The sequence below is a fragment of the Manis pentadactyla genome, chromosome 1 (genome assembly GCF_030020395.1).
Source record: "Manis pentadactyla isolate mManPen7 chromosome 1, mManPen7.hap1, whole genome shotgun sequence".
In the NCBI taxonomy this organism is placed as follows: Eukaryota; Metazoa; Chordata; class Mammalia; order Pholidota; family Manidae; genus Manis; species Manis pentadactyla.
In genome coordinates, this window is record NC_080019.1 from 116,682,357 (window position 1) to 116,709,189 (window position 26,833).

Here is a 26,833-nt window from a genome sequence, read left to right on the forward strand (position 1 = left end):
GCTTGGATAACCCAGCAAAGCCATTTGTCCTTTTGGAATAGGGCAAATAGTGGATGGCAGCAGAAATCCAACTAAGGCCTGGGAGTGCTGAGGCACAGAGAGGAGAGCACAGCTGAGAGAAGAGGCTGCAGATAGTGAAAATCACATTCAAGTTGGCTCCCAGTTCTTGGTGACACCCTCCCCCAGCTCCTAGAGGGAGACTGTTACATTATGAAATTAATTGCCATCCTTTTCCTCTGCTCCAGGCTGCCACTAAGTTTAACGGAGGAGTCCTTCTCACAAGAAATTGACTGCAATGATGAGGATGTATTTAAGGCAGTGGACACGGCTTTGAAGAAATATAACCATGGAAACCATAAAGGCAACCAGTTTGTATTGTACCGTGTAACTGAGGTCACCAAGATGGTGAGTGTGCTGTGTTTAACCCTGAGGTCATTTGGGACTTGTGCTATCACTCTGAGCAGGCTTCTCTCTCTCTCTCTCTCTCTCTCTGTTTCTCTGTCTCTGTCTCTCTGTGTCTCTCTCTCTCACACACACACACACACACACACACACACACTCACACACACACACCAGTCACCAAAGAATGATAATCAAAGAATCTTACAGGTCTTAGAAAAGACCAACACCAAACTTTCTGGCCTGGGGGTGCAGGGCCGGGTATGACTAGGCCTCAGGCCACCAAGGTTGGCTTCCCGGGTGATCAGAGAAACGGTATCCTAGGGTAAGGATGAACAAAGGTAAGTGGAGTAATATGAAAGAGGCTATGCAGAGTGGGAGAATCCAGGAACTAACCAGGCTGCAAGAGGATTTACTGGGTGACCAACCTAAACTAAAATACAAAGACCTCCTGACCTTAGACTGGGAAGGGGTGCTGAAGGGAGCATGCCTAACAAATACTGAATGGTCTCACTTATATGTGGAATCTAAAAAGTCTAACTCACAGGAGCAGAAAGTAGAATGGTAGTTGCCAGGGCCTAGGAGGTGGGGGCAACAGGACAGTGTTGGTCAAAGGGTACAAACCTCCAGTTATAAGATGACTAGGTCCTGGAATGTAATGTACAGCATGGTGACTATAATTAACGATCATGTATTATACACTTGAAATTTGCTAAGAGACTAGATCTTAAGTGTTCTCACCACCCCCTGAAAAAAACTAAACGAGGTGATTTGTGGTAATCATTCACAATGTATACATATATCAAATTATCACATGGTACATATTAAACAGGTGATTTCTATTTGTCAATTATACCTCAAGAAAGCTTGGGGGGAAAGAGGGGTCACATCCAAGAGGAGGCAGAAATTAGATTAACATGATTCTACTACATAAAATACAATGTCTACCATGAAGTCCATATGGCTGAATGCATCAAGGATAACAACAATGTCCTAGGTGGTTTTATTACTTTTTTATCACTAATTAATGCATTCGGGTTGGAGACAATCCTTATTGGATGTGTGATCTCAACAAATATAAATCTTTCAATAGTTTGTTTAAATTTCACTACGAAACTTTGTGATAGTTAAGCAATTGTTTACTTTAGTGGAGGAAAAAATCCACCCATTTGACATAATGAGGATAAAGAAAAAAGCCCAATGGACAGTTTGTTTTCTGAAAGTAAAGTTGAGCCATTCTGTTTCACAAACTCATGTAGTACTGTGGACATGGGGGTCTGGGTACTCTCAGGGGTATTGGTCTGTTGTCATTGGCTGACATCTGTGGCAAATGAGCTTTTTTTGTTCTCAAATGTCCATAGAATCACTTTTCATCATTATTTTGCCACGCGGACACTGTCTATACCACTACCACCTATTGTTTTGTCCTTGGAGATTATCTCGTTTGACTCCATCATCTCCAGGTGCAAATTCTGTGTGCCTTGCAGGCTCAGCGACAGCACAGCCCTGGGAGCCCCCAGCGTGGGGGTCTGGGCTGGCTCTGCCTTGCCAAGGTGGGGAGACTGCCTCAGCCATGTCCCATCTACTCGGGCCTCCTTTCTTTCACCTGCAACTGGAGGGGTGGGACAACATCAACTTGCAGGTTGCTATCTGCTCCAGCACACCAGGATTTTACATGCAAGGCTCATCAGCTCAGTACCTTTACACTTCATAAGTCTTATTTATTATTTCATGACATGCTAGAAAAAGAGAATACAAAACAAAGCTAATAAGAATACTAAATTTACCCAAAATTAATTCTACCATCCAGAGACAACTGTTAATTTCTTGGAAAAGGGGTCTCTTGTTTGTTTTCTAACTGTAGAAGTATTATATGTTTGTTTTATAAAATGGACGTCTAGGAATGTTTAAGGGAGAAAATGAAAGACAACTGTACCCCTCTCACTGAGAGGCAAACATTTTATCAGTTTTGCTGTATAGCTTTCCACACTTTCAAAAATCATGTACGTATATATGAATTGATTTCTACCAAAAAAAGGGGGCTAATATTATGGATACTGCTTTGTAATTTAAAAAGTGTTTTAAAATTATCTTATGAACATTGTCTAAATAAATGTTTATAATTTTCAACGTTTTAAATAAATGTGGTGCCCTCACAGAATCAAATCAAGATCAAATATTCATAATTGCACCAGATCCCACCCAAATCAATTGATCAGTTGGACGAACCCTATGTATCTCTGGTTGCTTTCTTTCAGGATGACACTGACACGTTTTATTCCCTCAAGTATCAAATCAAAGAAGGCAACTGTTCTGTTCAAAGTGGCAAAACGTGGCAGGACTGTGACTACAAAGAATCTGAGCAAGCTGTAAGTGTTTAATGTTCCCAAGCCTCTTGTTTTCTCCGTGGAGCCTGCCAGATTTTTTATTAGAGCTGGGGGCCTGTCTGTGAGGGATGTACATTAACCCTCAAATACACAGAAAGCCAAATGCATGATGTCAGTGCTCACCCACAGGCGGAAAGAGCAGGGAGAGGCCAGCAGTTAAACACGGAGAAAGCCTTCCCTTAAGAAGGGACCCTAGTGACCAACTGGGACATGCAGACCAGGCTCCAGAGAGACAACAGATCAACCTTCGGGCTGAGATGGAGGGCTGGGATGGGGACAGCCTGGGTGCTTCAACTTCACAGGCCCGAGTACCCGTCCTGCCTGGTCTCCAGCTCGCTGGCCACTCAGACAGGTGCGCTGCCTCATAAAAGGGAACCATAATTGACCTCATCAGGGTCTTGGAGGATGAAATAGGATACATTATGCAGAGGACCTTGTTAATTACAATGGCTATCTTCACCAAATGCCTAACATGGGCCTGGAACACCGCAGCTGGGTGTTCCCAGCTTAATTCAGGAAGACCGCAGACCGTATCTGCCCAGAAGCAAGCCCTTTTCATAGGCTCTTTTCATAGCCCAGATTCACCTCTTGGATGTCAAAACACTGGCACCTCGTATATGGTCTGAACACTGAAACTGAGAGGTAAATCAAGAGGAGAGTTTAGTGGGCTGGTGCTAAGGGATTGTGAATAGTTGTTGAAAAAGAAACATCTCCAAGTCTCGGAATAAAGACTCTACTTTAAAACCTCACCATTTGTGCTGCCTTCCCTCTGAGGTCCCATGAATATCAGTGGCTTGTGAACAATAATCTGTCGGTGACGAAAACATTCATCGTTGTGTCTCAGAACTCTGTTTTTAAAAATCTTGGCAAGTTTTTTTTTAAAAAAAGTAAGACCATATTTAGCATCAGTACTAAGTGGACATAGAATTCTGTCTGAAAGATAAATGGTGGGGTTTATTTATTTATTTATTTATTTATTTTAGGCCACAGGAGAATGCACAGTGACCGTGGGTAAGAGAGGGAATGAGAAATTCTCCGTAGCTACCCAGACCTGCCAGATTACTCCAGGTACCTGATACATCCGGGAGCGCTGCCCTGGGGTAGAATGAGCCCTTTCAGTGTGGTGCCAGGAGCACAGCCTAGACAAGGGCCCTCCAGGAGGGGGCGGGGGAGAGCGGGGCCCTCACAGCGCCGCCCCGGCACCCTGGGCGGCTGAGAGTCCTGAAGTTACAGGAGGCTCCCGCCAATCATCCGCTCCGCGCTTCTCCACCCCCACTCTTCCTGGAGCGCAGCGTTGTATTCCTGGGTGCAAGGGCCCTGAGAAAGGACCCGGAGATGCCAGAACTGCCCTCAATTGCAGGCCGCAACCTACAGTGAGGAAAGCACAGGCTTTGAGCTCTGATCTGGCCTGGAATCTTTCAAAGTTCTTCATGTTCTGGACTTTCCTACCTCTTAGGATTGTTGTAGACTGAAACCAGGTGATATGCCTGACGGTTCAATCATAATAGTGTTCCTGGTGATAGGGAGAAAAGTCGTAACAGCTAACAATGAACAGTTAACACTGCCAGCTGCAGTTCTAATCACTTTACATGTATGTGTTGTTTAATCTTCATAACAGCTCTGTGAGGTAAACATTGATATCCCATTTTACAGATGAGGAAACTGAGGCTCACAACAGTTAAGTATCTTGCCCACCATCGCACAGTTACTGATTAGCAGAGCTGGCATAGTAGACCCTCAGTAACAAAATTCCTTTAGAATAAATGTATGGAGCAACTCAACCAATGTAACCCCGATTAGCTCCTCCTACTGTGGCAGAGGTGTCAGGTACAGATGAATGGGCACATCTAGGTGGTAGCAACTGCAAAAGCTGCCCTGGCATCCCCTTCTGCGAGACTGGGCTTTAGTCTATGAAGCCCCGGAACAGAGCTTCAACCACACCGTGGAACTTCACCACAGTGGCAGTGGTTCTATCTGGCCTTAGTCATCCATAGAGGGCCCACAAAAACTACATCCCTTGAGTTCTGGTTCTTGCAAGAAGTTGCATTCAAAGAAAAACAGTCCAAAATAGCAAAGAAATCACAAATGATTAAAATCTTTTTTTTGTAGTAGCTTTTTTAAAATTTTGTTATCATTAATCTACAATTACATGAAGAACATTGTAGTAGCTTTTTATTATTCAGTTTAAGAACTCAATTCTCATAAGCAAGTTTTCACATTATACGCACTTACCTACTGTAAGAGAGAATGCTCTTTGCCATACCTTCAGAAATTACTACTAGGCCCACAATCTCTCATCTGAAACCCTTTGGGCCAGATCGTTTTGGTGTTTCAAGGTTCAAAAGATAAGTTTTTACTTTAAGTTAAAAAACAGATCTCTAGAAAGTTTGGGGCAGGATGGGAAATCAGACAATCACTGTGGCCCAGAAAAACTAAGATGACATCTTTCTTGACTCCTCTCACCCTGGAAAGGCTGCTCCAGTTCTTCTCCTGCCCAGTCAACCTTGACCCTGTCAAAGCTGCCCTTGAGAAGCAAGCTACCCTCCAGCCTTTTCCCTGTCTTCCCATGGCCTCCTGCACTTCTCTTTGTTCTTCCATCTGTATTGCTCAGCTTTCCCATGCAACCCCTTTGCCCCAGTTATTCACCTTTGCCCATTACCCTGATTCAACACAACTTCTGCAAGGTCAAGGGCTGGGGGAGAAGTTATGAATATTCACCCTGAGAATCTTCTTCCTGACACAGAGTTATGGAGAGAAAAAGGCAAGAATAGTTGCAAGGGGAGTTGCGCTGACCTGCTAACTGAGGAATGGTGTTGTAGAATCCTGTGGGCCTGCAGGTCCTGTTGGGATCTTACACACTCAGGCAGTGATTGCCCCTGGCAGAAGGGGCCTAGGTCTCCTTCACTTCTTTCCCCTTTCTTGGCCTGTGCTTCTGCAGACCAGCGGGTTAGGGCTATCTGTTGTAAACATTACTTGGTTATTTAATACGAATGTACTCCTTTTTAAATATCTCTCAACATTTTATTAAAACCCCTTCAGTGTCTCTCCATTCTTACAACAGACCATTCTCAATTCATTTCAGAGGGTCTATGAATACCCTGAATTTATGTGGAGAACAGTGTGGGTACCTGCATTTTCCTGGGGAGGGGAATAGCTTTCATCAGGTTTGCCCAGGAGCCTATGACCCTTGGAATACAGTAACACCCGGCGTCCAGCAGAGGCCTCTCCCTACCAGTCAGACCTCAATCACACCTGCTTGCCTTCTGCTTTAAACTCTGGTAAAGTGTGTATACACCATATCCCACATTGTGTCCCTGGCTCATCCTAATTTCTCAGGAGCCATCTGAACGTTCTTATAAAAGTAAGAACCAAAGGAGGATTTAATAGTAAACTAAGAAAGGAGAGCTTAGTTGAATCAGGCCATGAAGTGTGCACACACAGCCCGTTCCTTCTCCTTAGGCCTCGCACCTCATGGTGCCCGGTTGGCCGTGACTGCTCTTCACCCTTCTTGGTTTAGGCCTCTTCTCCTCAAGGAAGTCTTCCCCGAGCTCATTCTGGGCTCCTGCCTTTCCAAGCTCTTCCTAAACTGTACTGAACTGAACCACCTACAGTTCTGTCTCTTCCACTTGACTTTGCCCAACTCCTTCATGGCCGTGAGTATGACTAACAAATAGGTGTATCCCCATAGCCTGGCTCAGCACCTGGCGCAGTACAGCAGGTGTACAATACATGTTCATTGGATTGAACTGATACAAAATGTATTATACCCTGAGCCAGATTTCAAGGAGCTTTAATTACCACTGAAAAATAAATAAGAATACATCTGTAATGTTTTAATTTTAGTAAGAGGATAAATTAATGTATTCTACAATTCAAAGTGACTTTTAAATAAATGTAAAATAATTATGCACAATAGTATGCATGTAAGATGTTCCTAAAAGAATGATCATTTTCTCCCTCTGACTAAAAAGCAGTCTTGTGTTCTCCTTTTCTAATGCATACCAGCATTTCCTGGAAAGCTTATTGGGGCCTTCTAAATTATGTTACTGACTTAGGGCAATGCATCTGAATGCGGGTTTTGCTGCTAACGCTGCCCTTTTGCCTGCTCTTTGTCAAGCGGAGGGCCCTGTGGTGACAGCCCAATATGACTGCGTTGGCTGCGTGCACCCCATATCAACGGCGAGCCCAGAATTGGAACCCATCCTGACACATGCCATTCAGCATTTTAACAACAACACTGATCATTCCCACCTTTTTGTTCTTAGAGAAGTAAAAAAGGCCCAGGCACAGGTTTGTTCTTTATTTTTATTTATTTTACACAGTATTATTAAATTTGATAGATCTTTATTTTTAGGATTTCATTACCTAAAGTAAACCATTGGCCAAAGGAAAAAGCATGATTGCATGGGATGGTGAGGAGTATCTTGACTAACACAGGGCACAAAAGGATTCAAATACAGCAATATGCAAGCGGAAGAGGGCTGCAAATCTCCATGCCCTTGCTTGGAGTTTTATTTTTAGTGAACAGGTAGTCAGCATTACATGGTCTTCCTAGAGACAGTGGAATGAAATACATTCTGGCCTTAATGTTTTAAGAAAATTATACGATCACCTAGCTGTCATGTGTCAGACATGGCTCCCACATATTAAACTGTCCCTTAAAATGTTGGCACAACTTTCTGGGCACACCTAAAATGTAGTTTATATATCCTCAGGGGAAAAAAAGTAAATACCTTATTAATCTGGTCTTTGAATTGCCTCAGTCCATTCAGCCTTTACTGACAGTTGACTGTGTCTCTTGTATTTCAGCCACTAATTATGAACACTTCAGTAGGTATTATAAACACTTCAGTAGGTAACATTCCCTGCTTTTAGTAGACCTCCCAATTTGCCTTCATGCAAGATGCATGTGCTATCAATTATGTCCATATCCAGCTATCAGGGTGGGCCTAGCCCAAGAGAAATCTTATCTGGCAATCGAGAAACCTGAGGACCGAGCAGTAAAGGCCACTCCAACTCCAAAGTTTTCTTTATCCATCTAGAAGAACACTATTAATTTTTCAAGAATTTAATAGGATTTATTTTTGCTGCTGCCTGGCAGAGGAAATATTGCTAGGTCTTACTTGAGGAAATACAGTATCTCCATCTATACATTGTTTTTTTTCATTGTCAGATGTGTAGGACTGTGTGTGTGTGTGTGTGTGTGTGTGTGTGTGTGTGTGCGTGTGTGTTGTGTTGATGGGTGTGAGTCACATACATACAGTACTCAATATTTGTTTAGTAATGAGTTTTGCCTAATAATAATATTAATTCCAGGCAGTGTTGTAAGCTACTCATAGCACTGTGAATAATGTTCAAACTGCCCTTTAGATAGGGCAGTTTTGTAAGCTACTCATAGCACTGTGAATAATGTTCAAACTGCCCTTTAAATAGTCAATCCAAAATTGTTGCAGGTGGTGGCTGGATGGAACTATGAAGTTACTTACTCAATTGTGCAAACAAATTGTTCCAAGGAGAATTATCTATTCTTAACTCCAGACTGCAAGTCCCTTTCAAATGGTGTAAGTAGTCAAAAATCTCATTATAAGATTCTTAGCATTTTTGTATCCAGTATTTACAGATGCACTCTCAGCTGTGTAGAACTCAGTCACTAAAATGTAGATGACATTCACCCATTCACATTCACATTCACTTGGGAACTCTGAAGCTCATGTTGCTGATCAAGCTGCCTTTCCTACCAGATCTAAGAATCTACACATCTAGGAATACTGACAGATAAACCAGGGACTAGGAATAGACTGAAACAAAATGAGGACAGAGTCAAGTTTTTTAACATCTTCACGCTGTCCTGTCTCCTTTTCTTCCCCACGTGCTCAGCATTCCCTCTCCAGCTCTTCTGAGACAACCTCTCACTTCAAACTTGTCTCTGCTCATTTTCTCACCTTCTGTTCCCTACCTTTACCTTTAACAAACACATCCCGAGTCTCTATCCCTTTGTGATGCTTTCTAGGATGATGTCTCATTGCCTGAACCACAATTAGGTTACAGGTGAGGTTCTTAGGGTGGCAATAGTTGGTACGTATTAAGGTGGAGGCATGAGGACCTTCCCAGGGACATTCACAGGTTAGCAGAAGACTGTGATTTAAGCAGGCACTGCTGTGAGAACTTCAGTCTAGTAATTCTACTTCCAGATCCTATTATATGGGAAGAAAATGAGAAATCCAGATAGCAAGATGTTAATTTCAGCATTATTAATAGAAAAACATTGGAAATAACTCATATTTTCAACAGCAGGGAATGGTTAAGTAAGTTACAATATGGTTGACTCGTGAACAATATAGGTTTGAACTTGCAGGTCCACTTACACATGGATTTTTTCAATACTGTATAGCACTGTAAATATGTTTTCTCTTATGATGTTCTTATAACATTTTTCTCTAGCTTACTTTATTGTAAGTATGTATATAGTATATAATAAATATAATACATATAAAACACAAAGTATGTGTTAATCGACTGTTAATGTTATCAATAAGGCTTCCAGTCAACAGTAGACTATTAGTAGTTAAATCTGGGGGGAGTCAAAAGTTATTCATGCATGTTTGACTACTCAGCAATGCAGAGGGGGTTCCTAACCCCTGTGGTGTGCATGGGTTAACTGTATACCATACAGTACAATATGTGTGCCATTAAAATTACATTTAAAGAGGTTTTAGTGACTAGTAAGATGGTCATCATATGTCTGATAAAAAAGCAGGATATAAAACTCTACATAGAGATTCACTCAAATGCATAAAGTAAGTGTAAATATAAAAGTGATGGAAAACAAATACGCCAAAATATATAGTTAATTTTCAGTTGGGACTATGGGTTTTTCTGAATCTCCATACTTTGTGGAACTCTTCAATACTTCCTAATGTTTCTAATCAAGCATGTTTTTATTTCATAATTGGGAAAAAAAGTAAAAAGGATATTATTAAGATCATGAAAAGACAACCACAGAATGGGAGAAATATTTGCAAATCATATATCTGATAAGGGCTTATTATTCAGAATATATAAACAAACCCTACAATGGAACAACAAAAGACAATCAATCCAATTTTAAAATGGGCAAAGGATTTAAAGAGACATTTCTCTAAAGAAGGCCTACAATGTCCAATAAGCACATGAAAATATACTCATCATTAGTCATCAGAGGAATGCAAATCCAAACCATGAGATGCCACTTAACATCTAGAGCAATTTTTAAAAACTGGAAAATAAGTTTTGGGGAGATGTGGAAAAATTAGAACTTTCATACATTGCTGATGGAATGTAAAATGGTAGAGCCGTGATGTAAAACAGTCCAGCAGTTCTCCAAAGCTAAACATAGAATTAGTATGTGACCCATCAATTGTACTCTTTGGTATATATCATGAATCAAAAACAGAGATTCCAACAGATCTTCGTATGCCAGTGTCCACTGCAACATTAATCACAATATTCAAAAGCTGGAAATATCCCAAAGGTCCATCAACAGATGAATGGAGAAACAAAATGTGATGTATATTTATATCAATGGAATATTCTTTAGCCATAGAAAGGAATGAAATTCTGATATATGCCACAACATGAATGTACCTTGAAAAAGTGTTGCAAAGTGAAATAAGCCGATAGAAAAGAACAAATATTGTATGACTCCACTTACATAAAATATCTAACATATGCAAATTTATAGAGACAAAAAGTAGATTAGACTTTACCAGGGGTTGGGAGGAGGGAGATTGAGGATTTATTATTGCTTAATGGATACAGAATTTGTGTTTAGGGTGAGAAAAACTATTGGAAAGAGATAGTGGAAATGGTTGCATAACACTGTGAATGTAATTAATGTCTCTGAATTATATACTTAACAATTACTAAAATAGCAAATTTTATGTCATACATGTTTTACATAATAAAAAAAATTGTAGTAAAAAAAACACAGAGAGAATGAGGAACCCTCTATAAACATATGCTCTCGCTACTATTAAATTTTGTCAGTTTGAGTCAAATCTGGCCTTTTAAGCATCTATTAATACCTTCTGTATTTCATGTTTGGTTAGCCATTTGAAGTTATATAAGCCTAAATGTTGTCTAGCTTTAATCTTTCTGCATCTGCTTATAAAGCCTCAATTTAGTTTTCTCTTTGCAACACAGAGAGGTGCAAGGGCTGGTTGGAGTCACAAGGCCGATCAGATTTTCAGTATAACTTCTCTGAGACCCCACCTCCTCATTTGTAAATAGTGAAGAATAATAGCACCTATCTTGAAGAATTGTTATAATAACTAAAGAGGATAAAATATAAATGAAATCTTTTGCCCACAATTGGTAAGATTTAAGGCCTTGTCATTCAAAATGGGTCCCATGGACCAGCAGCAGCAGTATTACCGGGAAGCTTGTTAGAAAAGCAGTCTCAAACTCCATCTCCCACCTACTAAATTGGAATTGGTGTATCAACAAGAGTTCTCAGGTGATTCATTTGCATATCAAGGTTTGAAAAAACTGATTTAAGAGATTTCACAAGTAGTTCTCAGGCCATGACACGCATCAAAATCACTTGGCTAGCTTTAAAAAAATACTTATTCCCAGGCCATCATCCCAGACATTCTGATTTAATTGGTCTGGGGTGGGTCCCTGGAGTCAGAATAATGTAAAAGTTTCTCAGGTGAACGAAATGTGCTGGTAGAATTGTGAATCTCTGGGTTACTACCAGCAACCTTCTCCCCATCCAAACTTAAGGTATTGTAAGTGTGGTATTCCCTGTATCTTTGAAAAGTATGACATTTATTATTTGTGCGTTCCTTTGTTGGAAATGCACATTTATAGAAAACTTCAAGACAATGCAAGAGCATAGAAGAAAATAATATTGAACCACATACACAAACACCCAAAGATATTGTAGTATATTTCCTTCTTGTCTCTGGTGGGAATATGGACAGCTTTCAATGATTTTTTGTCTTTTAATAGTTGTAGTTATTTACATCCTACATTGTTTTCACCTAAGAATTTTCCTATGTCATTAAAATTCTTGATGAACCTATTTTTAAATAACTGATTAATATCCTAATGAACATACTATAGATTATTTCTTAAGTTACTTTTCTGTTTTTGGACATTTGGGTTACTTCCACTTTTACTATAATTAATACTCACTAAATATCATTGAGTTATCAATACAACTATTTCTGTATTTGGTATTTATAATACAGAATAAAGTTAGTTCTTTATTCCTCAAAATAAAGTCCCAGCTTTACATGTAGTATGACATTCTATAAAAGTTCTTAGAACTCTTATCTTGAGAAAGAAGAACAAAGCTGGAGGTATCATATGCCCTCATTTCAAACTATACTACAAAGCTACAGTAATTCAAACAGTATAGTACTGCATGAAAACAGACACATAGATCAATGGGAGAGAATAGACAGCCCAGGAATAAACACACGTTTGGTCAATTAAGCTATATAAGAAATGATGCAAAAATATACAATGGGGAAAAGACAGTGTCCTCAAAAATTGGTTTTGGAAAAACTGAACAGCTGCATGCAAAAGAATGAAACTGAATTACTATCTTATATGATATACAAAAATAAATTCAAAATGGAGTAAAGAATTGAATGTGAAATCTGAAACTATTAAACTCCTAGAAGAAAACATTGGCAGCAAGCTCTTTGACATTGGTCTTAGCAATTTTTTGGGGGGTCAGTCTCCCCAGGCTAGGGCAACAAAAGCTAAAATAAACAAATGAGACTACCTCAAACTAAAAATCTTTTGCACAGTGAAGGAAACCAACAACAAAACAGAAAGGCAGCCTACTTAATGGGAGAAGATATTTGCAAATCATACATTCAATAAGGGGTTAATATCCAAAATATATAACAAACTTACACAGCTAAATATTAAAAATCTATTTAAAAAATGGGCAGCAGACTTGAATAGACATTTTTCCAAAGAAGACATATGGATGGCCAATAGGTACATGAAAAGATGCTCAACATTGCTAATAATCAGTGAAATGTGAATCAAAACCACAGTGAGATACCTCACACCTGTCAGATCAGCAATCATAAAAAGGACAAAAAATAATAAGTGTTGGCAAGGATGTAAAGAAAAGGGAATCTTGTACACTGTTAGTGGAATGCAAATTGGTGCATCCACTATAGAAAATAGTATGGAGTTTTCTCAAAAAATTAAAAATAGAACTGCCATATGATCCAGCAATTCCACTTGCAGGTATTTATCAGAAGAAAATGAAAATACTAGTTTGAAGAGATACATGCATTCCTTTATTCATTGCAGCATTATTTAAAATAGTCAAGATATGGAAGCAACCTGTAGATGAATGGATAGCAGTAGATGAATGGATAAAAGAGATGTGGTATATATATATATATACACACACACACACACATACACAATGGAATATTACTCAGACTGTAAAAAAATTAAGTCTTTTGCACAAATATGGATGGATGTAGAGGGTATTATGCTAACTGCAACAAGTCAGAGAAAGACAAATACCGTATGATTTCATTTATATGTGGAAAATAAAAAACAAAACAAATGAATAAACAAACAAAACAGAAAGAGACTCATAGATACAGGAAACTGTTGGTTATCAGAGGTTAGAGGGGTTGGGGTGGTGGGGGCAGTGAAATAAGTGAAGGGGATTACGAGATACAAACTTCCAGTTATAAAATAAATAATTCATGGGAATGTAATGTACAGTATAAGGAATATTATCAATAATATTGTAATAACTTTGGTGACAGATGGTAACTAGATTTACTGTGGGGATCACTTCATAATGTATAAAAATATTGAATTGCTTAAAATATACACCTGAAGCTCATAGGATATTGTATGTCAATTATACTTCAATTTTAAAAGAGCTCTTAAAACTCTAGATATAACTGTATAGGTTAATTGCTTGCCAGGTAAACCAATTTACATTCTATTAGCAATGTATACTCTTGATAGAACTCAGTATTTTTTTTTAATTTAGCTAATTTCTTTGGCAAAAACATTTAAACTTTTATTTTCTCAACCAACAGTGTAGTTATTTATTTATTTAATCATTATATTTTCATATATTTGTTAGAAACTTAAGGGTTGAATTCATGAATTGTCTTCAATTTTCTTTGCTCATTTTTCTTTGGGATAAATTAATCATTTGGAAAATAGTATTTGTGTATGAAAGGTATCAGTGCTTTGTTGTATTTTCTTAGTTTACTTTTTAGTTTCTTTATGGTATTTCTGACTTACACAAAGTTTTTGTTTATAGGTTACCAAATTACCAATATTTCCTTTTGAATTATTCCACCATTTGCTCAGCAGTCACTTTTTTCTTCTAATTTGTCTGTGATCAGTATTTTTAAATATAGCTTTAGAACCTATCTGGAATTAATTTTGATATATCTTGTAAGGTATCTAAATTGCAACATTCTTCCCTTCTATATAAATTTGTGACAATCCCATAAGTTTCTCACGAAGAATTGTTCTCTATTTTTGTGCCACTACCACCATGTTTTAACAACCAGAACTTCATAGCAAGTTTAAATATATGATTTGTCATTCTAGAATTTATATCTTCAAAACCAACCTCAGAATAAGCCTGTAAGAAAAACACATGGTCACATAGAATGGAATTGCATTACATTTCTTAATTAATTTGAGGAGAATTGGCATATGTACTATATTTAGTCTTTTTATTCAAGAACTTGGTATGCATCTCTATTTAGTCAAGTTTTATTTCATATTTCTAAAGTTGTGTGATTTTCTTTATATATGTCTGGAACATTGCTCACTAATGTTATTCCTAGATTTTGTTTTGTCATTTTTTTATTTTAGTTATTGCTATTAGGACTTAAATCCTTTTTCTTTTATTCTCTTTTTAATAAGTTACTATTACATACAAATATATCAATTTGGTACATTTACCTTATAACAGCAACTTTACTGAACTCTCTGATTAACTATAACAGCTTTTCATTGATTCTTTTGATTGTTCTATATAATAATAGCTTAGGCAAATAATAATTTTATCTCCTTTTCCAATGCTTATTTTTTGTTCTGTGTCTCAATGAATTGAACCAAACTTCCAGAGATGTTTTTTGAAATTACAGTGATCACACACATTCATGTTTTATTCCTGATTTTATTGGTAAAGCCTCTAGAATTTTGTAATTAGAATTTTATAAGCACCCTTACATTCCTGTTCTTCAGAGAGCTTTGTTTTGTTTTGCCTTTAAGTAAGGAAAAGTTGAACATAGCAAATTCTCTAGCAGATGTATTGACATACCATTTTAGGCTTTTCTAATGTAATCTGTTACAGTGTTTTGACAACTCTCCCAATAGCAATCTCTAGATTCCTAAATAAACTCAATTTGTTTAAAGTTAATTTTTCTTTAAATGTACATTTGGATTCTAGTTCTAGTTCTTTAAGAATTCTACTTCTATATTTGTAAGTGAAGGTGATTTAACAGTGCGCGTTTGTGTGTACATTCCACATTTTCAGGTTTGGCACACAGATGACCTGTAGTTTTATAGAATGAATTGGGTGGTCTGTCACTATTTTCTATATTCAGATACAGTTTATAAAGCATGGAAATATGTATATATTTTTTGATTTTTTTAAGTTATATATATCTATACAACCTTCAGAGGTGAGAAGCAGGATGCAAGTTGAGAGAAACGATAGTATTCTCTATTTTTTCTTCAATTATTGGTCCATTCAAGTTTATTTCTTTTCTTCCTGTCCTTCTTGTTGGTTATTTCTAGTTTTCCAGAAAAGTATCTACTTCGTTAGGATTTAAATTAGCGTATACTTGTGCATAATAATCTTTTGTATTTTTCTATTTCTCTGCATCCTTTGCTATGTTGGCTTTTTTATGCATTTGATATTTTTCCCTACCCCAAGAATGATCACTTGAATTTATTTATTAATACTAATGCTTTCTGTTTTCTAATTCATTGGTTTTTATTTTACATCTATTGTTTCCTCCTTCTTGTTTTCCTTAAAGCTGTTTATTATTCTTTTTCTTATTCTGACTTCCTGAGATACACACCTAGATTTGGAGTTGTTTTGTTTCATTTAGTTTGTTTCTTGACTCTCTTTTTAGATTATGAAAGCATATAAAGCCATGAGCTAACTCTGAATGCTGCTCTGGCAACATTGTGTGGCATTCTCATTTGTCTTGTTTTTTTTAAATTTTTTTCCTTATCTACGGCAGACCTTCCTACTTAAACAAGTGTGTTTATATTTCCAAGTAGTTGGTTTTGTTTATTTGTTTAAACTTATGCTATTAGTTTTTAGGGAGCTACTTTTTTTTTTCTGGTGCTGAAGTCAAAGAATATATCCTATATTGTTTTTGATTTGCAAAATTTACTGAGTCTTTATTGTGACCTAGTATAAAAGCAATTAAAAATATTTGCATCATACTTATGAAAGTATCATTTTGGAATATATGAAAATACCATTCATTTTTTTGTATCCATTTGGCCTTAGATTTATAGTTGTATATTAAATTTTCCTACCACAATGATTTTTATCCATTTCATTTATATATCTGTCTTCTGCCTTATGCATTTTGCCTTTTTTAATTGAAGTATATTTGATATACAGTATTATATTGGTTTCAAGTATACAACATAGTGATACATGCTTTATGTATATTGATTCTATGCTTCTAAACTATAACTTTTATAAAAATAAAATTATCTTTTTTACTACCTTTATGAGTTTTTGTTACCTTGAATTTTACTTTGTCTAATACTAATAATACTCCAGCTCCTCTCTTGTCCATATTTGCCTCATAATAGTTTTGTTCATCCATTATGTTTAACTTTACCTTTTTTATTACAAGACATTATTCTTGAAGATGTAATACATTAATTTTGTTTTAAACTTAATCAGAAATTCTTTGCTTTCCTAAAAGAAAATCGTACTCGTTTACTTATATGGTTGCTGTTTCTATACCAAGTACTCTTGTCATCTCATTTCATGTTTCTGTGTGTTTGTGTGTTTGCGATTGTTGTTAATGCTATTGCCTAATTATTTCTTATTCTCTCTTTTGCAATTGGACTATATTTTGTTTTTTTCTATATGATGATTTGTATAGTCAACATCCTATCTTTAATTTTACTGGTTGTTTACTTTAAAGGTTCTTAAAAATGTTTTTAATTTATGCACATATATACTTTTAAAAACCAGGATATTGGTGAATGTACGGACAGTGCATACATGGATCCTCAGCTGAGAATTGCTTCCTTCTCACAGAAGTGTGACCTTTATCCAGGTAGGGATAATCCATATTGATGCTCTAGGGGTGTATGTTGGTCCCAGACAGCTGGCTATGTCTTTTCATAGAAATCATGCTTCGGTTCCTATGATACACCACAAAGGCTACATGACCCACAGCCCTTACTGAGAGCACCACACCCCATCTCTGCCCATTGTGCACAGCAGTTGCAGCTGAGACTGCACCGCACATGGCCAGAAAGGAATATGTTCTCTGGGCAAGCTGGCCTCCAGGTACAGTGTCAGCTGGTCTTCCTTGTGTACAAGGTGTTCCGATGTCAGGTATTGTAAACTGAGGAAGCTGTATCTCGTTTTTAACCACTCAGAATAAAATCCATTCCGTTAAAGATTTTTTTCCCTGAATGTTATAGTGGGGCAAAGGGAGAAAGTCCTAGTTTATGGTCAAGTCAGTATCTTGTACCAAGAGTTGGCTTTTCTCCTTCTTGGAAGATAGTTGTACATCTTCCATGGTGAGAAGCATTCCTGAAGCTGCTTGCTCATCAGAATCATAGGACTTAGAGTTTTCCCACTAGAGTCATTCCTTTAAGTTAAGCATTTCTTGTTAGTTTCCATCAAAAATGCAAAAACCTAGGTAAAGTGCAACATCTTGATTGAGTTACTAAGGAACACCTTCTGACTGAGTATCTCCTCAAACACACTTGGCTCTGAGGAGAGGAAAGAGGAGAGGCAGGAAGGCAGAAGGCAGACAGGCATCGTCCACCACTCACTGCTGGGCCCAGGGCTGCCTCGCGGCTCTCTCTAAATGGATGCTGGATTGTGTGCGGGAGAGGGAGAAGACTAGACCGCTGTCTTACAACCTGATTCTTTCAGAGGAAGATTTTGTACCACCACCTCCCGAGATTTGTCTTGGATGCCCCACAAATATACCTGTCGACAGCCCAGAGCTAGAAGAGGCTCTGAATCATTCCATTGCAAAACTTAATGCAGAGAATAACCAAACTTTCTATTTCAAGATTGACAGAGTGACTAAAGCAACAGCACAGGTCTGTAAATTATGCTACACAAATAGTGATATTATCATCTGTGTGCAAATTGCTTATTAATTTTGCCACTGATCTTGTCTGTGGGTTGGGAAGCAGTATGCTTTGTGAATGGGACTTGGGAGATCTGAATTTAAAGTTCCAGCCTCACTGCATGCTTGGTATATGATCTTGGACAAGTCATTTAAAACATCCTCTCTATTTTCCATCTGTAAAGGACTGGGATGAGGATCAAATAAGATAATGAATATCAATTACTTTTCAACCCTGAAGTGCTATATAAATACTAGCAACTATTATATTATTAATAAAATTTAGGGCTAGGAAAGCAAGACTTATCTCTGCCTTTCTAGACTCTTCTCTCACTGCAGTAGCACTCAGTGCCTGGGGTTCAGCCACATCCATCAATGCACCGGAGACTGGTCCTCTTCCCACTCTCATATCCGGGTCATTTCACCTCTGCTTGGGCTGCCCTTGCCGCCTGCAAATGTACCCTCTGGGGATCTGTCGCTCTTTCCATGCTCTATCAATAGGGCATAAGGAGTGTCCTGGTGTGTGGTTCAGGAGACCCAGCTTGGCCACAGCATTAGCCACTCATGTCCTGGGTGACCCTAGGCAACCTTTCAGACTCACTCAGCATTTGTGGCCCCATCTGTAAAATGAGTGGCTGGATTAGAAAAGCCTATGACAATGTATTCATGGACAGATTCCTATTATAGAACCTCAAAACTAGCTTCCAAAAATATAAGCTAAGGTAAGTAATCAAAATAAAACAAAACTGTTACAGCAAATCAACTTGATCTTTATAATCTGATGAAAAAAATCACTAAGAAAAGTTTAAACTTTGGGTTCAATAATCGAATTTCTAGAAATCTAAAATAGAGGGAATCTCTCTGTACAATGATGTTCTTTGTAACCTTAACTATAAAAGAAGGTGTAAACTGTCAAAATGATCAATAATATAGAAGTGATCAGACATGTCTGGGGTATCCTTAAAATGGAGTATTCAGCAGCAATTTTGAAGTATCTTTGTGAGGAGTTCTTGCTGTGAAAATGGCTTGTTAAAATATGCAGTGAAAAAAAGAGGCCATAAAACTGAATATATATTCTGTTCTCAATTGGGTTCCAAAAAAGTATAGAAAACAATATTGAAAAGAAACAAATGCCTCACAGTGACTATGACTATTCATAGTGGTAGTTTTTAGGGGATGGCTATTTATTATCATCTTTCTAATTCCCTCTATTTTATAACTGGAAAGAAACCCTAAACAAATGATATTAAAATAAATCAAAACTGACACTTTGATCCTTCTCCTGCTCTGGTACTTATTCCTGTCCCAGATGCCACCTCCCCGCTTCCTGACCTCACTGGCACGTGACCCACATTAGGCTTACTTGAAGGGGATCCCAGTCCATGCTACTCTTGTATGTGCCAGCTTTTCTTCCCACTTTCTATTTCTGCTTTCCTGTAAAAGGCTCTTATTTTTAATGATTCAAGAATGGCCCACCACTCCACCATATATTGCACATCAGAGGTTGCTATCAAGGATGAACCACTCATTCTCAAATGAGGGTATTGAGTCCTCTCAGTAGTTACAGTTCTTTCCGTAAATTAAATCAACACTGAGGTGTGTGAGTGTGTGTGTGTGTATATGGTGAGGAAGTCATGGAAACAACAATCAAAAGTGCTGTGAATTGAAGGGCAACCACAGCCTTTCAGTTGCCAAATTAATTTGGAATATTGTGAGAATTTCAAACTTACTTTTCCGAAGTGAATCTTCACTGATTTTTGCATTAAAATAGAGAAATTTGACTCAGACATGATCACTAAAGGCAGCTTTGGTGGAAGCAGCCAATTTACTGGAATTCAATTTACCATAAGGTGAATTTGCTAAAAGCCAATCTCCAAATGACCAAATGACCAAATTGCTAAAGATTTATTTTATAGTTTTAGCTTTGTCTTGTCTTTGCATGTTTAGCCCTGCTTGGATGCAGGTCTGCTTCAAGTTGGTTTCACATTTCAGATACCAAAACTTCTTAAATCCTCCATTTTCACATGAGAATGATTGTGATTTCTGTAATAGGCATTTATTTTGCCCTGCCTCTATGACCATTGTCCCACTGCTGTCAACCTTCCTCTCTGCCTCTGCTCAGATGAACATACTTCAAGGATCTATTGCACATTGAGGAATGTTTCCTCTCACAATGTCCTAGAAACGTCAAAGAATGTATATCCAAGACTTCTGATGTAAATTGCCAAAGAACCAAACTATTTGCAATTATGCCATTTACATTCACACTGACTAGGTATAAGACACTGGTTGATGATCTTGAGTTATATGCCTACCAGTCGTGACTGAGGCTGCGTGTTCCCCATGTCTGGCTGACAGCAGGCGTCTTCACTATTTTTCATCTTTGCTAACAAAGAAGACTAAAATGTTGTTGCCTTGCATTTTTAACGTGCATATCCTGGGTTATTAATTAAGGCAAACATTTTTTCAGGATTAATGACCATTTTAACTTCTTTTCTGAAATACCTATGCATGTCCTGTGCCCATTTTTTCAGTTTGCGCTTTACATGCATAAGAATATTGATCCTACATCATATTTTTCCCAGTTTGCCTGCTATTTGGCTTACTGTGAATTTTGAGAATCAGTTTTCATTTTTGTTTCATCGAATTTAGATGTTTTTCCATTCCTTTAGGGTTCCTTCCTCTGCTTGTCACCTAAGAAAGGCCTGCCTTATCCTGAGAGCTGATGAATATTTGTTTATCTCTTTCTAGTTAATTGTCTGACTTAAAATTTTTAATGCACTTGGAACTTACAGAGCTATGTGGTGCTCTCCACTTTAAAAGCAAAACTTGGGGAGGGTGGGCTTAAGCAAGGAAGACTTCTGATAAGAGTAGCACTTGATAATGATGGCAATGACGATGCAGGCTTGAGGGCCTCGGAAGATGTTATTAGGTCAACTTTATTCCTCTCCTCTGGACCCTGTAGAGTTAAGCCAGCAACTGTGGTTTGTATTACATATTGACAACTTTCTTAGATGATATCACACTGATCAACTTTAATGTTAAAAAAAATTGATAATAAGGTGTACTCTGAAATGAGCAAGAAAATTCATGATCTTCCAAGTATAAACCTTAAAACCTTCTTAGAAACTTCCTCCCCACTTATACATAACCCTGGAGTTTTTAAAGTTACTTATTACATTTGTCTGAAAAATGTAACCAGTCTTACTCAGCAAAACAATGCCAGAAAAGATAGAGGAGGAGTTTAGCTCTTCCTATGACTCTTTGCTCTCCCCATCCTTCTCCTATCACACTTTCTCCATGCTTTTAAAAAGCATAAAGAGGTAGGGAAGATTGCTGTGGTTTGCTTTTACAAACATGGAATTATATTATCATCCTATAATTTCATTTTTTCATTAATGGTCATGCCTCCAGGTCAGCACATAGGTGTGATGTATTCTTTTTGAAAGCCACATAATATCACACACACACACACACACACACACACACACACACTGTGTTAGTCTGCTCGGGCTACCACATCAAAATATCATAGGCTGGACAACTTAAACAGCAATTTATTTCTCACATTCATTTCTGGAGGCTGGGAAGTCCAAAACCCAGCCAATTCAGTTCTGCGGGGAGGTCTCTCTCCCTGGCTTGCAGATGGGCACCTTCTTGCTAAATAAACCTCACGCTTAAGAGAGAGCTCTGGTCTCCTTTTCTCTTCTTGAAAGGATGCAAGTGGAGTTGAGGCCCCGCCCACCTGACCTCCTTTAAGCCTAATTCCTCCTGAAGGCCCTACCTCCTAATACCATCACCTTAGAGGTTAAGGCTTTAATATACGTATTAGAGGGAGGGTGGGGGGTGCATTCAGTCCACAACACACACACACATACATTTACACTCTAGAGTTAAATATCGAATAACTTGGTCTAGAAATTGGACCACATCAATTTTTTTAACATACAATTTAGAAGTGTATTGTATTTTATCAAGTGTATTTTACAAATGCAGAAGAGATGTAAGATAGGGCATTTTTAAATGACTTTTAAAAAACTATACATTGAAGTTTGTTGAAATCAGAGTATTTTAAAAATGAGTTTCATTTTTTTAAATAAAGTATGCCTCTTCTAGAGAATAAAAGGGGGAGCACAAATTGCTTAATGGAAAATAACACTGTATAATGATTAAAACTCTTGGTAGAGATGAAAAGTTTTTTAATACAAAAAATTAAGAAAAGCAAGTTAGAATATCCAAATAATTTTCCTAATCACATCATTTTATGCACATAATTTTTATAGTGGTACTAACTCAGTATTTCTCTGATTTAAGATTTAGCAGGACAATAAAATGTGTTTAAAAAAAAGGTTTAAGTTTTTCTTCCTGTTTTTCTTAGATTCTATTACAACTTGAGCCCTTGAATTACTAGTGAAATCTGCAGCTGTTAAACAATAAAACTCAGAAAAATAGAAAAATAAAATGTATTTTCTTTTCCTATTTAGAAAAGGAAACGAGACCAACCAACAGCCAAATATTTTACACATGTATACAATCTGAAAGTTTTGTGGTCAAACATTTGTACTTTTTTGTTTAACTCTCATTTGGTCAGTGTTCAGTTAAGATATCAGTATTCTCCCCTTAAAGTCCTTAGAGTAAAAACTTGTGATTTATTATTATACAATATTGATTAAGCTCCTACTTTTTGTTAATTAATTTTCTAGGTGGTGGCTGGAATGAAGTATTATATTGAGTTCACGGCCCGGGAAACCACATGCGCCAAGAAGAGTAATACAGAATTGACTGCAAACTGCATGATCAATAAATTTGGAGTAAGTAGCAATGCAATTGTCTCTTATTCCCTAGAAAACTGTTTGATATTTTATACTTGTTTGAGTATCTCATGAATAATACTGTTCTTTCTTTTGGCTTCTGTTTTCATGCATAGCAAATTCTAGACTGTAAGGCTAACGTTTATGTGGTACCTTGGGAGAAAAAAATTTACCCTACTGTTGACTGTGAACCACTGGAAAAGGTATGGTTCTAATCACAGTCGGCTTGGGTTAATTTTGCTCATTCTTAAAAGCCATATTTAGGTTGAAAATAAACCATTATTTCAATGAATGAATCTGAGGACTATCTTTTTGGGGGGCGGGGGAGGACTATCTTTTTAAGGGAGGGAGAACTCTCACATTTCTGTCATCATCTTTTTTATGGCTAGAAAGGGAGCAGCCATCCTCCTAACTTCTCCTCACATGTTGTCAGTGTCCCGTCAGTCAATAGGCTCTCCCACTGACGTGAGGCCCCGCTGTGGAGAGCGGACACTAGCTGTGCATCTTCAAGGTGTGCCTGAGGCGAGGCATAGGGCTCCACTGCCCTCTGCTTACACCCAAGGAGCCAGAGAAATGTAGCTCTGAGACGCCACTCCACATCTACTGAATCAAAACCTACATTTTAACATGTTCCTCAGGAAATTCATACCCACATTCAAGTTTGAGAAGCATTGGTTTCATAATCTTCTGTAATTCTTCAAAGAACCCTGGGAGGTAATACTCTTCCTACTGTTAAGAATGAGACACTAAAAATTACAAAGATGCTGATGTTCTAGAGTGAATAATAACATCATTAAGCGCTTTCTCTGTCCCAGGCACTACACTGAGGACTTCACACATACTTTCCTCCTAACAACTCTATGAACTCAGTGCTGTTATGATTCCTTGTTACAGATAAGAAAAGTGAGGCTGGTGATGCTCAGATGCAAATCTAGGTCAAATCAGAACTCATTCTATTCACCAGGAAGCTGATAACTAGTTGGGTTTGGCTTGTCAAAGATCATGCTCTTTGCATCACTGAATACTACATCCAACCATTGTGTTCTCACAGGTAGTGAAAGTGTAGGTAGAAATAATCCACAAATCCATATCTTCAAGTTCTTCAAGTTGCCTTTTTTCTGATTCAGGTTTTTACTATGTATAAGTATGTATAGGGTCTAACATAAACATTATACAAAGGTTGTTTTAAGCTTGTGAACATGTCCTAATGTGTTTCAGCCTAACAAAGCAATTGTGGATATATGTGCCCCCTAAATTCAGTTCATAGAGCCACTTAGAGGGCTCTTAGGGTTAAAGCAGTAGTTGTGCTAATAGAAATAGTATCTATTAGTGCTAATAGGCATGAATAATGTGCCATGGCTTTACATCATCATAGGCTTAGAAGATATTGGAGAAATTATGTAGTTCTACCACCCAATTTTTCCAGATTAAGAAAAAACTCTGCAGCTTAGAGTATTATTAAGAACAATAGTCAATATCTACAAATTATAAAATCAATCAAAAGAGGAGAATTATTATTCATTTTCACCTCTTCTGGAACTTCTGGAATATTAATATAATATTTAAAGCCTGGCACAGACTTGCCCCACTGTAAGCTGAGACAGCATTGGTGGATCTTGGTCCCTGCTTTCTTCATTGATAGTGTGGTTTGCACAGTAATGTATTCATCTTAATATTTCCTGTTTAGATCTCATTGATGAAAAGGCCTCCAGGTTTTTCACCTTTCCGATCAATACTCATGGCAGGAACAAAAGAAGGAACAACTGTAAGTCTACCCCACAATCCCATGGCTCCTGTTCAAGATGAAGAGCAGGATTCAGGAAAAGAACAAGGACCCACTCGTGGGCATGGTTGGGGCCATAAAAAGCAAATGAAACATGGTCGTGGCCATGGCCATAAGCATGAGCATGACCACGGCCATGGGCACCAAAAGGGACATGGCCTTGGCCTGGCCCATGGACATAAACATGGGCATGGGCATGGCCACGGAAAACATAAAAATAAAGGAAAAAACAATGGAAAGCACAATGGTTGGAGAAAAGAGCACTTGGCAAGTTCTTCTGAAGAGTGTACTACATCTTCTGCACAGACAGAAGAGAAGACAGAAGGGCCAACATCCCTCCCTTCCCCAGCCCAGCCAGGTGTAGCTGTTACCTTTCCTGACTTTGAGGACTCAGATCTCATTGCAACTGTGATGCCTAATATACCAGCAGTTCCCACAGAGAGTGGTGGTGATTGGATCCCTGACATCCAGATACAGCCAAATAGTCTTTCATTTAACCTGATATCAGATTTTCCAGAAACAACTTCCCCCAAGTGTCCTGGACGGCCCTGGAAACCAGTTAAAGAAATGAATCCAACTGTAGAAATCAAAGAATTTCATGATTTTGACCTCACTGATTCTTTCTATTAATTTATGTAACCATGGGTATTTCTCTAACACTTTCATCATCCCCTCCCCATTATCTAAATATCTGATATAATACACTAAAAACCATGAAGCTTCAGAACAGCCTAGAGAGAAGTGTTGAGACTCCCAATGGTGACACCTTCAGTCTCCATGGATGATGTAAAACTGTGTGCAGAATTGGAAATCCTTTCTGAGTCTTCCCTACACATTTTCTTAACTAGCATAGAAAATGGATAAACTAATGTGCCTCTTGGCCTCCTGCAGTTTGCTTTTCTGGTTACAAATGTGTGCCTTAACACATGTCATTGGTTTTCATGAAAAGATTCCTGACGTTCTCAGTAAGTTGTGGCATCTGGTCCCTGAACCCTTGTGAAAATAAGGGAAGTCAAGAGACTGAAAGCCGAACTTTTTAATGAGGAAAATAATAATAAAACTTCCAGAGGTCAAAAAGGGACAACAAGAAAGAAACATTGGCTAAAGAAAGCACAAGTAGAAGTAAATTAATTGACTTTGTTTCCAAAATGGGCTAGTTATATCAAATAGTTACACTCACTTGACAAAGCTATTCTGATAATTCTCTTTCTGGGCGGGAGTGTTTCTCATAAGTCAATACTTTCTGTTTACTCATTAACTACTTCTTGCAACAAGGCTTTCAAATATCAGTTATCTGTTTATTTATCGCTGAGGCTGGATTAAATATTCCTGTTTTCAGCAGCTCTGAGTTTAATGATAAGGATATAATACAGAGGCAGGCTTGCTAAGGTAACCATTTTTATAGTTGACAAGGGAATATCTACAAGGTGCAATTCAAATTTTGTTCAAGAATTTTATGAGGAAATTCCTCTCTAGCCTCACTTTATAATCACACAATCTTTTTGCTATGACACTAAAGAACACTCATTTTTGCAACAGAGAATAATATGATTGCCTTTAATTGCTTTATAATGTGAAGGAGGCATACATTTTATGATCCTTGCTGTGATTTTGCCTTGGGAAACATGATAGGGGTGGAAACGGCTGCACTCACCTGTGGACGAATGTTTCTCTGCTTGTGTACCTCATTTACTGGATGTATTTGAGTCTCTGAGTTCCTATTTCATTTCAAGTATCTTCTGTACTTTTAAATAAAGAACCAGCATGTCAGGAAAAAGTCTCACCTTGTCAACTGGTTGCTTCACCTTTCTTTTATGGTATGACTTCCTCAGATTAACAGAGTTTTACTATACTTACAGAGGCACCTAAGGCTCTGCGAGTACCAGGGCCGACCTCGGGAGGCAGGGGCAGAGCCAACATCTGAGAGTGAGAGCTCTTGAACCATGGGCAGAAGCTGCACATCTCGTGCAATATCCCCAACAACCTCTGTCACCTGCATTGCATGGAAGGCCTAGAAGATGGAATAGAATTTAAATAGAGAAGCATGCCATTTCATCACTCTATTGCTGGGTGAAATAAAGTTTGGTCTTTATGTTCTCA

General features: G+C 37.9%; 1 protein-coding gene across 6 annotated transcripts; it reads left to right on the forward strand.

Annotated features, from left to right (window-relative positions):
- On the forward strand, window positions 1–26,833 carry KNG1 (kininogen 1). 6 transcript variants are annotated; one of them, XM_036875096.2, is made up of 11 exons: window positions 9–405; window positions 2,658–2,768; window positions 3,770–3,854; window positions 6,904–7,076; window positions 8,240–8,347; window positions 17,020–17,104; window positions 17,938–18,110; window positions 22,843–22,950; window positions 23,067–23,153; window positions 24,638–24,715; window positions 26,593–26,833. In XM_036875096.2, exons 1-11 carry the CDS (start codon window positions 211–213, stop codon window positions 26,671–26,673), a joined length of 1,284 nt encoding a protein of 427 aa, XP_036730991.2. In that variant the 5' UTR covers window positions 9–210; the 3' UTR covers window positions 26,674–26,833. The 6 variants fall into 6 exon arrangements, with proteins under 6 accessions (XP_057356932.1, XP_036730989.2, XP_036730990.2 ...); XM_036875097.2 differs by lacking the exon at window positions 23,067–23,153 and having other exon boundaries at window positions 8–405; XM_036875093.2 differs by lacking the exon at window positions 26,593–26,833 and having other exon boundaries at window positions 8–405; window positions 24,638–26,513.